At 43.1% G+C, this 16,212-nt stretch overlaps 1 protein-coding gene across 1 annotated transcript in view; it reads left to right on the top strand.

Moving 5' to 3' along the window:
* RASGRF2 (Ras protein specific guanine nucleotide releasing factor 2) overlaps positions 1-16,212 on the top strand; it is a 223,728-nt gene that overhangs the window by 170,752 nt on the left and 36,764 nt on the right. Inside the window, exon 17 of the mRNA XM_049648890.1 lies at positions 6,724-6,830. Within this exon, the coding sequence (XP_049504847.1) occupies positions 6,724-6,830 (107 nt within the window). The remainder of the gene's footprint in view (positions 1-6,723; positions 6,831-16,212) is intronic.

Consider the following 16,212-nt stretch of genomic DNA (forward strand, 5'->3'; position numbering starts at 1 on the left):
GGAGCCCTTTTGCACTGCTGGTGGGAATGCAAACTGGTGCAGCCACTCTGGAAAACAGTATGGAGGTTCCTCAAAAAATTAAAAATAGAACTACCCTATGAACCAGCAATTGCACTGTTAGCAACTTAACCAGAGGATACAAAATGCTGATTTGAAGGGGCACATGTACCCCGGTGTTTATAGCAGTGCTATCAACAGTAGCCAAATTATAGAAAGAGCCCAAGGGTGCCTGGGTGGCTCAGTAGGTTAAGCTTCTGACTCTTGGTTTTGGCTCAGGTCACGATCTTGTGTTTTCATGAGTTTGAGCCCTGCCCTGGGCTCTGTGCTGACAGTGTGAAGGCCTGATTGGGATTCTCTCTCTCTGCCCCTCCCCTGCTCATGCTGTTTCTGTATCTCTCAAAATAAATACAAAAAATACAGAATAATATTAAATAAATACAATAAATACAATAAATAAATTAAAAAAAAGAAAGAGCCCAAATGTCCATCAACTGATGAATGGAGTAAGAAGATGTGGTACATATATATACAATGGAATACTACTCAGTATGAAAATGAATGAAATTTTCCCATTTGCAACAATGTGGATGGAAGTGGAGGGTATTATGCTAAGCAAAATAAGTCATAGAAAGACAGATACCAATTGATTTCACTCACGTGGAATTTCAGAAACTAAACAGATGAACATATGGGAAGGGAAGGAAAAATAAGATAAAAACAGAAAGAGAGGCAAACCATAAGAGATTCTTAAAAATTAGAGAACAAACTGAGGGTTGCTGCAGGTAGAGGGGTGAGGAGGGTGGGGAAAATGGGTGATGGGCATTAAGGAGGGCACTTTTCAGGATGAGCAATGGGTGTCATATGTAAGAGATAAATCACTGGGTTTACTCCTAAAGCCAAGGCTACACTGTGTGTTAAGTAACTTGAATATAATTTTTTTAAAAAAGATTAAAAAAATAAGTGTTTTGTGAGGGACATTGGATCAAGGGGATGGATGGATGAAGCCAGCTATAGGTGAGAACATAATTATAATAAATATTATTTCGTTGAGTGCCCTGTTTTACAAGAAGTATTTAATTTTTTTAAATTAGAGAGAGAGTACATGAGTGGGGAAGAGAGGGGGAGAGAGAGAGAGAATTGAGAGAGAATCTTAAGCAGGTTCCACACTCAATGCAGAGCCTAATGCAGGGCTTGATCCCACAACCCTGAGGTCATGACCTGAGCTGAAACCAAGAGTCCGTCGCTCAAAAAATCTGAGCCATGCTGGTGTCACAATTATTTAATTTTTTAAGTTTATTTTTATTTATTTTGAGAGAGAGCACGGGAGGGGCAGAAGGAGAGAGAGACTGAGACTCCTAAGCAAGCTCTGCACTGTCAGTGCAGAGCCTGACACAGGGTTCCATCCCACAGCTGTGAGATCATGACTTGAGCCAAAACCAGGAGTTGGATGCTTAACCATTTGAGCCACCCAGGTGCCCCAAATTATTTAATTTTTAAAACGACTCTATGTGGTTTCTTCTGCTCATTTTATAAGTTAGGAAACTGAGCCACAAACAGGTTGAGTCATTTGCCCCGGACTTTACTTCTTGTCCATCCTGGACCATATTAGGGATGGCCTGCCCTGTGAAGGCTGTAGTAGAATGTGTGTCTTTGGAGCCTTCCCTCCCTCACTGGTTCTCAGAATTCCTGCAGCACCTGGAAGGGTGGTCCCGCCTGCAGCTTGTCCTTCCATCCTAGTCATCTTTACTACTAGCTGTGGATTGTTCCAGCTGCACCGACTGAATACGCGTTGTTGAAGATTGCTTACGGGAGTACCTGGTTGCTTTCCAAGAGACTGTTGAGTACTGCAGGTGGCAGCAGGTAATGAGCTCTGAGCAGTGGAGACAATGAGAACGTACCTAGCTGTGATCTCCATAGAAAAGATAAATAACATGGTTATTAGAAGGAGTTACGAAGAACATACAAGCAGTATAATCAAATCCTAACCTAACTGATGATAGAGGTTGAGATTTGAATTTATGGAAATACTGGAAATTTGATAAAGAAAATCCCTTAAGTGGCCTTTTAATGTATGACACTAAATAACTTGGAGAGCAGAAGAATGTTCCTTGCCTTTCTTGTCTATCTTCAACATAGACTACCCTGTCCACCCACACCTGACACAGACGCAGAGACCAGTAGGCATAGACGTTTTTTCCAAAATACATTAAGGTAGTAGCAACTCTGTTAAAATGGCTTGTCTTGGGGCGCCTGGGTGGCTCAGTCGGTTAAGCGTCCGACTTTGGCTCAGGTCATGATCTCGCGGTCCGTGAGTTCGAGCCCTGCGTCGGGCTCTGTGCTGACAGCTCAAAGCCTGGAGCCTGTTTCAGATTCTGTGTGTCCCTCTCTCTCTGACCCTCCCCCGTTCATGCTCTGTCTCTCTCTGTCTCAAAAATAAATAAACGTTAAAAAAAAAATTTTTTTTTAAAAATGGCTTGTCTTTCTTAACATTTCACCTTGATTTTTATCTTTGTGTCCCGCCCTTGCTCTTATCTTTCACCCATTCTTTTCAGATCTCACTGATTGACCATCCTTATACCTATAAATGCAGGTGAGGGACTCTGCCTCATCACCCTTTTTCAGTGTTCAAAGAACTTTTGACTTTCATCCTCCAGCATGATAGTGCCTTATGATTTCCCAGCTCTCACTCTAGTTGAATTCTCTGTTTTAGTTACTTAGAGCCTTCTCATCAACTTTCCTCATTCCCCATACCATTTCCTATCCTTTTCATCTGACTTTTCTTTACAAATAACAAATATATCCTCAGCAGTTGCTTCAAAGTTATCTTTGTCTTAGAGTTCCATCATTTTTCATTATTTCTGGTGTGGTTTTCATTGTATTTACCCTGCTTTGGGATTCATTGCAATTCCTGAACCTGAGGATTCATGTCTTCCAACAAGTCTGAAAAATTCTTTTCCTGTTTTATCCTTCTCATTTTTTGCTGGAACTTCTAATTCTTTCCTCCATGTCTTTTAACAACTCTTTTCTGTTTTCTCTCTTTAACTCTTTGTACTGCATTTGAATAATTTTCTGAGACCTGTTTTTAAATCTTTTTCCAGTTTATTCTTTGCTTATTTAATGGGGTCTGTCTAATCAATGTTTTTCTATCCTTTGAGTTTTCAATTTCAACTCATCTATTTTTCAACAATAATTAAAGGAATAATTCTATTAACTTGAAGTTTTATGTGGTTCTTGTAAAATCTGACTTAAAAATTTTTTTTTCTGACTTTAAAATTTTTTATTCTTTTATCATGTTTTCAGTTCCTACTTTTGTTTTTTTTTAATATTTATTTATTTTTGAGAGAGAGAGAGGGAAAGAGAGAGAATGAGCAGGGGAGGGGCAGAGAGAGAGGGAGACACAGAATCTGAAGCAAGCTCCAGGCTCTGAGCTGTCCACACAGAGCCCGACACGGGGCTCAAACTCATGAACTATGAGATCATGACCTGAGCCAAAGTCAGTCGCTCAAATGACTGAGCCACCCAGGTGCCCCTCAGTTCCTACTTGTGTGTCTTTAGTCTTTGTAAACACTTTAATTTTAGGATGTTTAAACTGGATCTGTGTAATAGTTCTGGTACCTGGAATTCTTGGTAGTGGTGGACGGGTAGGGTGGGAGTTCCTCATCCATGTGTCTACTGATCCTTGTTCATGGTAGATGGTTTGAGTGTTTTGTAATTTTGGACTGTGAGTTTCTCTTCAGGGATTTGGTTAGTGGTGATCCATTACAGGCTGAGCTTGAGTTTCTGTCCCTCCAGAAAAGTTGTGTGTATACTTTTGTCAAGGGTCCCAGGATTAGCACTAGCCTGGGCCACTTTTTAATTTCTCATTTAGAGGGACAGACCACCCAATGGTGGCTGAATCTGAGCTTCATATCTCCGTGAAGTGGGCCTGTGGCTATCAGTTCTCAGGGAGGCTTTTTTTTCCCACACCCCCACTGAGATCCAGGCTGAGGCAGGTAAGTTTCTTAACTGTCTCCTTGTGCACTTGGAGCACTTTTCCCCATAGTCCACTCGTTCACAGAGGGGCTGGTCTTTGGGGAGTTCCAGCTTCATGTGGGGTCTCAGTTCCCATTCTCTCACCCATACTTCATGAAGGCCCTGAGGCTTCTCCTGAACCACATGGGATTTACAGTCCAAATCCTGTGTTACCAAGATTGGTAAACTGCTTTTGTCTTAGGGAAGCTAGCATCAGTTCAGAGGCTTGGTTCTTGATCTTGGTTTTTTAGATCTCTGTGTGTTTGACTCTAGAAAATTCCTTATTAATAACTCAGCTATGCATTCTAAAAGATACTTGTTATATTTTACCCAGAATTTATAAGCTTTTAATAGCAAACAATTTTTTTAAATATATCTTTTCAGCCAAGAGCACATCATCATCATCATCCTCTGACAGTGTCTGCTGTAGGGTTGAAAATGCCTGTCTACATCCAAAGAGCAGTATTGAAAAGGGGCCTCTGCCCTTGAGAAGTTCATAGATTTTTTTAGTCTAACTCATTTGTAAGCTCTGAGGACTATTCATTTAGTTTTTCACTCACTATTCTTTATATGCAAATCATATTCAATAAATACTGAGTAAGTCCTCACTTTCCAGGCTTTCATTCATTTATTCAGCAAATACACATTGTGTACAGCATGGCTATGTGACAGATATGTGCTCATCATGCTCAGCAAAAATACACCCAATCCCTGACTTCATGGAAGGCACCAGTATTGATCAGATAAACTCATAAATAAATGTAAAATTGCAACTGTAACAAGTGCCAGAAAATCAACGTGCTTGGTGCTGTGGGATGTGTAATGTTGATTTGTTCAGCTCAGGCCAGGACAGGCTTAATTGGAGAAGTGAAATAAACAAGAGTAGCTTTCACTGAGTACAAAGGAGAGCAATAATTGTGACAGATCCAGAGCAGTATGTGCAAAGCACCGTGAAGATGAAGGACTAAAAGAAGGGTGGTGAGAAAGAAGGGGAAAAGTGAGAAAATATGGTTCCAGAAAAGGCTGAGAGGGAGCTAGGAGTCAAATCACGGAAAACCTGGTGGGCTATGTTAACTTTTTCTACTTATCATAGGAGCCATGGAAATGCTTTAAACGGGGGTGACCCATCTAATTTGGCCTTTGAAAAGATCTTTCTGACTTTAGACAAGAGAACAGATTTGAGGAAGCAAGCATGACAAAGGAGATCAGTTGTCAGTAGACCATTGTCAGTAGACCATTGTCAGTAGACCAGGTTGAGAGTTGCTTGGTGCTGAACTTCAGTTTTGACTTTTTAGAAAAGAAAATGTGGAAAGATTTGAGATTTACTTAGCAGGTAAAATTACCAGGAAGAAGCAAAGAGATGGGCCAGGAATGATTACAAAGTTTCTGGTGTATACATCTGGATGGCTGTTGATGTTCCTTTAATGGAATAGGGAACACTAGATAAGGACAAGGTTTGTTGGAAAGGCCATGGCTTTTTCTTTTATACCTATTGGGTCTGAGGTTTTTGAAACATCTAAGGGAAAAATATCAAGAAGCAGCGGGATAAATTGATCCAGAGATGAGAGAAGAGATCTGGGGATATAAATACATGAGTGATTTGCTTATTGGTGTTCATCAGGTGAGTCTTCCAACGGAGAGATGATGGATATCCCTTGGATATAGAGACGTGTAGGTTACTGGCAACCTTAACAGGAGCTGTTTTGGTGGTCATATGGGGTGAGAGGCTTGGAGGGGGATGTAGAGAATGTAGAAGAGGAGGAAATGGAATGAGTAAGTTAGACAACTTTCAAGAAGTTTGCCAGTGAAGTTTTATAAGGCTTTCATCCATTTTTAAAGGAAACATGTCAGTTAATTATGATTGGAAGGCAAAATCTTTTAAAACGTAGAGTCAGTAGGAAAAAATGTAAATGATTTCTTGATAGTGAGAAGGTGGCCAAGACAGGGACATAGGCTGGCACAAAGGGGAACCAAAGACATTCAACCAACATTGGATTGTAGTAACAGCTGATATTTATTGACCTTCCACTATTGTTTCAGGTGCCATTCTAAATGTTTAACATGTATTAACTAACTTAATCTCCAGAACAACTCTGTGGTGTGGGTACACTTATTAGCCCATGCAGGACATGAGGAAACAGGTCACCAGAGAGGTGCTGTAACTTACCAGGGTAACACAACAGGGATTTGAACTCCCAGTCTGGCTGTGAAGTTCATGTTCTTAACCTCTATGCTGTCGTGCTTCTCAATACATGGGTGCATAATAAGCTATTTGTATCATCTATGAGCTAAGGTGTGGGCTAATTCATCTACAAATACTGAAAATGTTATTGGTTATATAATGACTTTTGGGCAAAAGTATAAGTTAATGTTTTCTTAAATGCTTTGTTAAAATTTCCTTGGCTTTATGTTCTAGACCAAGGCAGGCATAAGTGGAAATGTCATTAGATCAGCATTAGTTTTAATCAGTGGCCTTTAATAAGTGTGTGCACATTATTCATTTAATTGCACCTGTAAAGATGTGGTAGCCTCATAACTGCAGTTATAATAGGTAAGTAAGTGGAATCCATAACAGTCTGAAGCTGCTTGTACCTGTCTGCGAAGATGTGCCATTTGTGAGTTTCCACTAACCAATGTCACCAAATAAGTGACCTTCCCCAGATTCCTGGGGATTGGCTTTAACCACATGTGTGTGTTTATTCTCCTCCTAAGGATTCAACAACACTGAGAGAACATGCGACAAAGAGTTTATTATTCGGAGAACAGCCACCAATCGAGTACTGAATGTCCTCCGTCACTGGGTCTCAAAGCACGCGCAGGTAATTTAATGGCATCATTCATTACTTTCAAGGATTTTTCTAAACCAACTTTTTAAATTGTTACATATGTAAACTGCTTTCTGAGTCTTTGGAGTTAGGGTCTGAAACGTTGGAATTAGAGCCAAAGGAAAGAAATAGGAGGATATACACACAGATCAAAGTGAACACATGCAGATTTGCCAAACGCGCACTGTCTCAGATCTGGCGTGACACAGGAGGCGAAACAGGGCTCTACGCTTTCCTCATCTTTTCAGGCCACAGCACCCACCTGTGGGCACTCGAGCCACTGTCCTGTGCCACCCAGGGAGTGCCGTTCATGGGGCCCTCACCGTAGGCTGAGCTGTGCCGCCTGCACCCGGTACCCCTGGAGGTTAAGCATCACTCTGGTACCACATACTCTGGTATCTGGTCGGGGAGTATTTTCTCGGCCTGATTTAGGAGATATTTTGCCCCACGACTTTGATTTTTTGGGTCCTAGTATTCTGTTTTTAAATTGCATCATCTGACAGGACACCTACTTGTTATTTGTGTGTTTTCATTACACATTTGTAGAATTGATACCCATTTCGCAATTTCACAAAATAAAGCAAGGGCCTCCTTTGCTTCATTGGCATGAAACACGCATTGTGCTTTTCTTCCCCACTGCCAAATAATGGGAGGCCTTGCTGGACACGTGCTTGGCTAGTGCCCTGCAAGGAGAATTTTGAAAAGACAAAAGGGGGCCCTGTGTGGCTCAGATCGGAGCACGTTAAACATATAAAATGTGAATAAAATGCTAATGAATAAAGAAAAAGAGAAGAGAGGAGCCCCCACTTCATATATTCCCTGAGGCTGTCCTGGGTCTGCCACATAGCCCTTGGTAATGACAGACCGTGAGATAGGGTCATGAGAGAGCCAGACTCCTGGAATCCCTGTGGTGAGAGAATTCGCTAATTGGGAAAAGTGGGATTTGGGCCTCACCATCAGTTAGCCCATGACAATTCTTAAATGTTAATTGAAATAAAAATGAAGGTAGCACATTCAATATAGCATGTAAAAATTTTACTTAACACATCTTAAGTAAATAAAAATGGATCCCATATCGCTCAAATTCTGAGAACTGCCCTTAGCTCACTGAAATGTTTAGTCTCTTCCTCATAATCTGAGTGAGCTATTTGTACGTCCCATTTGCCTCATTGCAGATACAGGATAATGAAGTTTCTCCTGTGTCTGACATCCATTCCATTCACTCCTCTCTGGTTTTGGACTCGGGGTCCTGACTTCTGATTCCCTGGGCTGTGGTGGCTTCAGAGATGCAGAGTAGCTTTGGTACACAAGGCTTAGCAGATGCTGCTGGGTTGTCTTCCCTGCTGTGAGTGAAAGCCCAGGTTTACCTGGGTTCAGCTCCCTCCTGTCTGCAAATCTCTCCAAAACCTCTCAGTCTCTCAGTCTGCCTCCTGAGAGGCGGTCTCTCAGTCTCACCTTGCCTCTCAGTCTCACCTCCTTTCTGTCAATCCCCAGTGCCCTCTTTTTCTCCTGACCTGAAATGGAAATCCCTCACAATCCACAGAGGACTCTTAGAGTAGCTAGAAAAGAGCCACAAAGCAGTTTATGCTGGGCTTACTTTACTTTGGGTGAAGAGAACTCAGATGGGGGAGATGGGTGTATTGAATCCCTTGCTTGTAATAAAGAGATTTGGAGGAAGGTGTGATCATCTGGCTTGAGAGCTGCATTGTATTTGCATAAATACATATATGTACACACAGGCAATATTAGATTGAACAGCACCAAGTCACTGGAACGGAAAATGGATTGATGTGAAAGCAAGGGTCTCTTTATTCAGGTTGTGTCCTGGGGCCTTTATCTAATCCAAAAAGCACCCTGTTAGCTGTTGTTTGGAGAGTTCAGATACTTCACAGCCTATTATTACTTAAGATGTGCTTGTATGTGGGAAAGCATTTGTGATCAGTTCCATTTAAGGTGGGCCACACTGGGAATCCCAGCTTTGTAGACCCTCTACACTGGGGGCATATGTGGATGGTACAGATTGCTCAAGTATTCAGTCTTTTGTCCTGACATGATTATTGTATAACATGTGGACCCCGATGTGCCAGAGGAAGTTCTTCCCATCCACTCATTTCTCTTTTCTTACCTTCCCTGAATGTGTGAGTGGGTTTTAAGGATCTGCGGTTGGTTTCCAATTATCCTGCTATAACTTTAGCATGTGTACATCCTGTACCTTCCTCATTCAAGTGAGTTTTCCATCACTCTCTCTGTGTAAGCACATGATGTTGAGGACATTTCTGGAACATCTCTGCTTATCTAATTGCTTTAGAGCTTTATTTATTTTATTTTTTATTTTTTTGGCTTCGGTGTCCAGGTTTCTCTTACTCCCTTTACTGATTTTGGCTGACTGGTGCTCATTCAGGCTTCACAGAGGGTAGTTTGAGAAAGACAGGTGGTCCTGGAGGCCACACTGTGTGCCCACCACCTCCTCTCACCTTTGGTAGCATGATCTGAGTCAGTTGAATTCAGAGGAGGTATGGAGGATAATCTAGAGAATTGGGTCTGCTACAGAATATTAGATGTCATGTATTTGTTTCTCATTTCTCACCAAAAGTGGCTAATATTAGCAGATACTACCCTGCACTTAATTCAGGAGAAATAAAGAGTCACAGAATTATGAGTGTTGGTTCTCCAGAGAAATAAAATTGCCTTCAACTCCTTCCCTACAATGTGTGCTAGAATGCCATTCTGGAATCTTTTAGCCTTTCCTTTCATAAGTGTTTAGTAAGGCTAGGTTGCTTCTTTTTTTTTTTTTCCTGATTCTAAAAATTTTCCTCTGTTACACATTCTGTGCTACTTTCTCCTCATTTTGTTGTGCTTTTTCACTCACCTGCTGCCTTTCATGTTGAAAGTGAAGCCAGAAGGCCACTCTGGATTTCTCCCACATGCCTTATCTATGGGTTAGCAGAAGTAGCAGCACAGAGTCAGGGGTATGTGTATTCTTCTTCCAGCTCTGCCACCGAATCTTCTGTGGGGGCAGAATTGGTCACTCAGCCTCACTGGGTGTTAGTATCTTCTTCTTCTTCTTTTTTTTTTTTTAAGTTTTACATTGTTTATTTGAGAGAGACAGAGACAGTGTGAATGGATGAGGGGCAGAGAGAGGGAGAGAGAGAGAATCCCAAGCAGGCTCTATGCCACCAGCGCAGAGCCCAATGCAGGGCTTGAACTCAGGAAACCATGAGTCATGACCTGAGCCGAAACCAAGAGTCAGTTGCTTAACTGACTGAGGCATCCCAATATCATCTTCTGAAAATGAGGACAGCCATCCATCTCTTACCTCCCCCAAGGATCTGGTGAGGATTAAAGGTGACGTTGAATGAAGAAGCATGAAAGACATAAAGTCCACTGTAGGTGGGTGTGACCAAATCCCTTCCAGTTAAGGACAGGAGATGCACATTTCATCCCCCTCCAAGGAGCTTGTAGTTCCCTGCAGATAGGGCTGTCTCGTTCATCCTGGCATCTCCCTCCTCAGGGCTCTGCAGCTCTGGGCACGTGGGAGATGCCTAGGAATAGTTGTCAAATCGAGTTTGCATTTTAATGTTGCTGTTGTTCATTCTGTCCAGGAAGGTATTCTTGAATGTTTAAAATTTTCAAAGTCAGTCAAGACGGAGACTAAGGGATGGGAAATCAGAGAGAAAAACTGAGAGAAAGGAGGCACCTGGGTGGCTCAGTCAGTTGAGCATCTGGCTCTTGGTTTCTGCTTAGGTCATGATCTCACAATTTGAGTTTGAGCCCCACATCAGGCTCCATGCTGACGGTGCAGACCCTGCTTGGGATTCTCTCTTTTCCTCTCTTTCTGCTTCTTCCCTTCTCCCTGTCTCTCTCTCAAAATAAATAAATAAACTTTTAAAAAAAGAGAGAAAATCTGAGAGAAAGAGGTGTTTTCATTAAGCGTCCACATACTTCTCAAACAGCTCCTGCTAGGCGGCCTTAACGTGTCATTTGCACAATTCCAAGGTATCTGCAGGTTCCAGGGCTGTAGTGCTTTTAACCACATGCTTGTGTGACTGCTTTGTCTTCTGTGCACAGGAGAGGGAGGGACTTCTAGGCTGGCACTCCAGTGCCTGTCAAAGGCCTGACCTTGTTTGTATAATGTATAGCAATTTTGGTTTTCCTAAACTGTCTTAGTGATCCACTGATTCTGGAAAGATACTCTGTCCAGTTGTTTGAGGAATTTTACAGACCATGGAATGGCATTAATAAAGGAGCCTGCAACAATATCCATAGGTTACAACCCGCTCCATCAGACTCTGGGTACTGTCTGAGTGACAAGTGGCCAAGAATGAAACAGTCACTCATTTTCTTAACTTAAAGGGAATATTTTAAAAGTGTGAGATCAGATAAAATGACTTACTTACCTAAAAATTTCCTTCCCAAAGGAGTTTATGGAGGGAACGTAGCTACTGTCTTTCTGATTCCTCACCTCCTTTATTCATTCACTAACAAGAATTGAGACCTGGGGTGTGCTGGACACGGAGTAAATGTGAGTGTTGGAGGATCCAGACGTTACCTGAGTCAGGGGAGCTGGCCTTAAATCTCCAGTGGAGAGGTCTCCAAAAGTCCCACCAAGTGCCCCATGAGAGGAAGAGTTAGCCACTGTCCACCTGCCGTATCCAGAGGGAGCCTGGGCCAGGCTCCCCCTGCCCCAGCACGTCAGTCTGCGTGCGTTTCCCTGGAGGTCAGAAGTGAAAGCAAGAAGTGGAGAGCTGGTAGTGGGAAAGTACAGGAGGCCTCCTAAATAGGCTTCCAGGCTCAGGACAGGCTAGATTAGGACAGGAAGGAAATGTCTTATTCTGGACCGAACCACAACTTTAATATATCGGACTGGACATTTTTGATTGAAGAGTTGTTCTTATAACTAAAGGTCCCTGAAGACATTGGTCCCTGCCCAAAACTACACGCAGGGTGGGGAAGGATGGTCTACAGAGCAGTTTAATATGATCAGTGACAAGCAGTACTGCTGCTTGATGATTTCATCATTGTTTACGGTACAGGAAGTGTAAGTCACCTCTGCAGAGCAGTTTCACGGAGTATATCAAAGTGACACAGCTGTTAAGTTTCAGTCCTCTTACATTCATTGTTTGAGGGGCAAAGAGAGCACATTTAGCTGATGATGAAGAACTCTTCAGCTTATATTTCAGTTTATATGCTTTGTAGCAACTTATTGAGATATTACGTTCTCCACATAAAGGGCACTAAACCTATGAGTGTGGCTCAGTGACTTTTTACCTTTGTACACACCTTGTAGCACTACCATTCTGAGCACCGAGAGCCCCCTCCCAGTCCATGCCCCTCTTCCTGGGCATTCCCAAATCTTCTGTTAGTTTTAGTATTGTTCTTCTTGATACTAGGTACTTTTTTCTGTACTAAGGGTAAAACCTTTAATCTGCCAATTACACTGATTTCCCCCAGTTTGCTCCTTTCCTTCTTATTTTCCCTTTTTTTTTTTTTTTTTTTTTTTTTTTTTTTAAGTAAGCTTCATGCCCAGCATGGAGCCCAATGTGGGGCTTGAACTCACAGCCCTGAGATCAAGACCCGAGCTGAGGTCAAGAGTTGGATGCTTAACCGACTGTGCCACCCAGGGGCCCCTCTTTTACTTTTAACAATGTGTATGATACTTTTTACATACGTACTCGCTCCCCCCCATAAGAGGGCTTTATATATACTTTATCATGTAAAAATACTCACATACACAGATACTATGAATCCTTTTGTTAAAATATATGTTCTGTAACACTTCCTGAACACACTTAACAAATAAATGTAGTTTGGGCTGTAAGACAAGAATTAGCAGCTCTCACTCCTCCACTTTGTAGTCACTCATAGCAGCTGAGGTGAAACTTTTATGCCTCCAAATCTCCCAGGAGGAGCTGAGCCCGGGGCCGGTGTGTCCATGGAGCATGGATGCCGGAGCAGAGGGGCCTTCAGAAGCCTGCTGGAGAAGCAGGGGGGATGGTGAGGAGCACGGGCTTCAGGGTCAAAGTTATCTGGATTGAAATCCCCGCCCTACCGTTCATTAGCTATGTGGCCCAGCTAACTATTCAGCTCCCCCAGGCCTCCATTTCTCCTTCCGCGTAAGTGAGCATGGTATCACCTATTTCTTCTGGTGATTGTGAGGATCATGTGAGGTAATACCTGTTAGAGCATCTGTTATATATGCATGCTCAGAACGTTACAAATGGCTGCTTCCTGGCAGAGCCCCGGGAGGGTCTAAACCCAGGCAAAGGTTGTTACCCCTATTTGACCAGTGAAGCAATTAAGTCACAGAGAGGTTTGATCAGTGCTGCCCAGGTGACCTTCTTATAATGGTGGACACATTCTGTGTCTGTAGTGCCAACTACAGTAGTTTGGAGCCACATGAGGCTAACTGAGCCTTGAAATGCAGCCAGGGTGGCTGAAAAATTGCAGTTTTAACATTTAATTTAATTTAATTTAACTTAATATAACTTAATATAAGTAAAAACACGTGACTAATGGCTATGGTATAATTGCACAGTTCTGGACCGCTCAGAAGTACAGCAGCAAGCCAGACCCAGCTCTCTAATTCCTTCCTCTCTCCTGCAGTGCCCCATTCCTCCAAAACAGGAACCTGTGGATCATCCCCACTTGGCCCCAGCAGTAGGTCTGCCAAAGAGGGGCACATCTCCATTGGGTTTACGTAGACAAAGCAAAACCTTTGTGTAACATTGGTGTTGGGGCTATAAATCTCAAAGAAGGTGATGGCTCCTTCCCAGTAAGGGAATGTACCAATGAGCATGCTTGCATTTGGGTTTCAAGCCTGCAGCTTCAGGTCAGTGGTCCTGTGGAAACATGCCCTGTGGACCAACTGAGGTGGGAAAGTGATTGCTGCTGGTATGACAGGGACTTCGTGTGTTCAAAGACCTCAGGGATCAGGGTGTCCTAAAATGAGAGTTTATGTAGTTCGTCTCTTCTGTTAGTTATTCTGACAGATGACAGGGGCCCCTTTTTAAATTTTTAATTTTTTTGGCATTGCTTAGTAAGACACTAAATCTAGCATCAAATTAGAGCACTAAGTTCAGATTTACTCTTTATTCCAAATCTGAAACTGAGGTTGGGCCAAGGATGAGCATAGTGCAGACTTTCCATGTGGGCGGGAGAATGAAACGTGTAAGAAAGAGCCAGCTACTAAATAGGCAGCTCCTGTCACCCCAGCTGATAGCACTGAGCCTGCTTCCAGCCCCATCCTGCCCTCAGGCTCAGCTCCTCACTGTCGTCCATTCCTGCTCCTGCCAGTCCCATGGGGGACTTCCCCTTCCACACTTGAGGCTCAGTCTCTGCTCTTGAGCTGTGGACCTTCTTTTCCACTTACAAGGCCATCTTCAGAGGACAGATGTCTGATCTCTAAGCTCTGTGCTGGAGAAAGAACGCTTCCTGGGCTGCGCCACCCTCTGCATTACGTGGGTGCTTCCTGTCCTCATGCTCCTGAAGATGCCCAGGACTTTACAAGAGCCCTTGCCTAGATCCTTACCATAGCTTGATCAGATTTCCCAATGTCCGCTCCCAGGGAAGATGTGTCGCTGGTGCTGAGCTAGGACAACACAAGCCGTTGCATTCCATAGAAATGATTTTTGAGCCAGCCTGAGGTCTGAGGCTTAGTTATGGTGCATGGTCTTTTATAGGCAACTTGAAACCATAACCCCTGACTGAGAAGACTGTTTCCTCTACGAGGGTGAATTCTGAATGACACGACTCCCAATGTTTTAACTATTTAACAAATACTGTATTGCCTACTATTGGGTCAGGCTCTCCTCTAAGCAGTTATTTTCAAATAGTAAGTCATTTACCGTTCACCTCAACCTTTTAAGGGAGGCAAGGTAGATATTGTTATTATCCCAGCTTTACAGATGGGGAAATTGAAGCCTAGGGAGATGAGATAATTTGCCTGTGATGACACAGATAGCAGGTGGCAGAGTGAGGGTGCACGCCCAGGCTGCTGGCTGCCCAGCACATCCTCTAGCCCCTGATCTCACAGGCCAACTTTTGGGGTGCAGACAGCTTGAAATGCAAAACGTACATAGCCATTCCTGACTCAAAACAGTGGGAATATCATATGCTAATACTGACCATGCTTTTTCTATTTCTAAATCGTTCCTTGGAAAAGTTACTTTTGTCCCAGAGTCTATTCTGTAAAGGATTTGTATGGTTTTATGGGGCAGAGGGCTGCCTCCGTGCTGACAACCAAAACAACACCTCTTGCGTGGAGATGGTGATTTATACGCTCCTGTGCCAGCCTCCCCATTGCTGGCCGTGGCTGAAACTAGAGCTAGTGCTATCTGTGGTTAAGGGTCAGGAGACCACAGGCTTCCCACCTAACCGTGGATTAGATGCTGCCCCCCTGCCCAGCAGCCCCAAAGTACAGTGAGGCTCCTGCGGCCTGTCTCCTGCCAGTGGGTGCTGATGGGGGTGCCTGGAATAAAAAGAGAAAATTTAGTTGCTATGTGAGAAGCTGGCAGCTATGAACTATTTCTGTTTAAATTTTTTTTTAATCTTTATTTATTTTTGAGAGAGAGAGAGACAGAGTGTGAGTGAGAGAGGGGCAGAGAGAGAGAGGGAGACACAGAATGTGAAGCAGGCTCCAGGCTCTGATCTGTCAGCACAGAACCTGACATGGGGCTGGAACCCACAAACTGTGAGATCATGACCTGAGCCAAAGTTGGACGCTTAACCGACTGAGCCACCCAGACACCCTGAACTATTTGTTTAAATGACAAATTCGTTGTCTCCTGCTTCAACCTTGCAAATAGCTTTATAAAGCCACTAAATGGGAAGATAATCAATGGACCACACACTTTTTTATGTTAGTCTCATCTTTACTAATTTGTGCTCCTTTGTGTCTAGTTATCCACACCACTGCCCTTTGACCTCTGCATATCCAAGCTAAGAAATCCCAAACGTCCACCAGGTACAAACCAGTGTTTGTTCACAAACTCCTATTTCCCATGAAGGCAGCCAAAGTGAAACAGAGAATGCTGTAATTAGGCCAGCCACTTAAGTTCCCTTTGGCTCCTCCTGTTTTCCGGGCACATAGGCTGGTACTTATTTTCATCACTGTAGTTTCCAATCCTGCCCGTATTGTTTTATCAAAATGTGTCCTTCTCCCTCATAACTAACTGTCTTGGCATCACATTTCACTTTAGTTGCTGGGTCAGGAAGGACTCAGGTGAGGAGAGAAACCTGGAAACCTGAATTCTCGTCTAGATTCCCATGCCAGCTTGCTGTCTTCCTCATTCATAAAACTGGCAAAATGATCTTTAAAGGGTTATTATGCACAAATGAATTATTTGTCAGAGTGCCCTAGAAAACATAGCATGTAAGA

Source organism: Panthera uncia, assembly GCF_023721935.1.
Source record: "Panthera uncia isolate 11264 chromosome A1 unlocalized genomic scaffold, Puncia_PCG_1.0 HiC_scaffold_17, whole genome shotgun sequence".
Taxonomy (NCBI): Eukaryota; Metazoa; Chordata; class Mammalia; order Carnivora; family Felidae; genus Panthera; species Panthera uncia.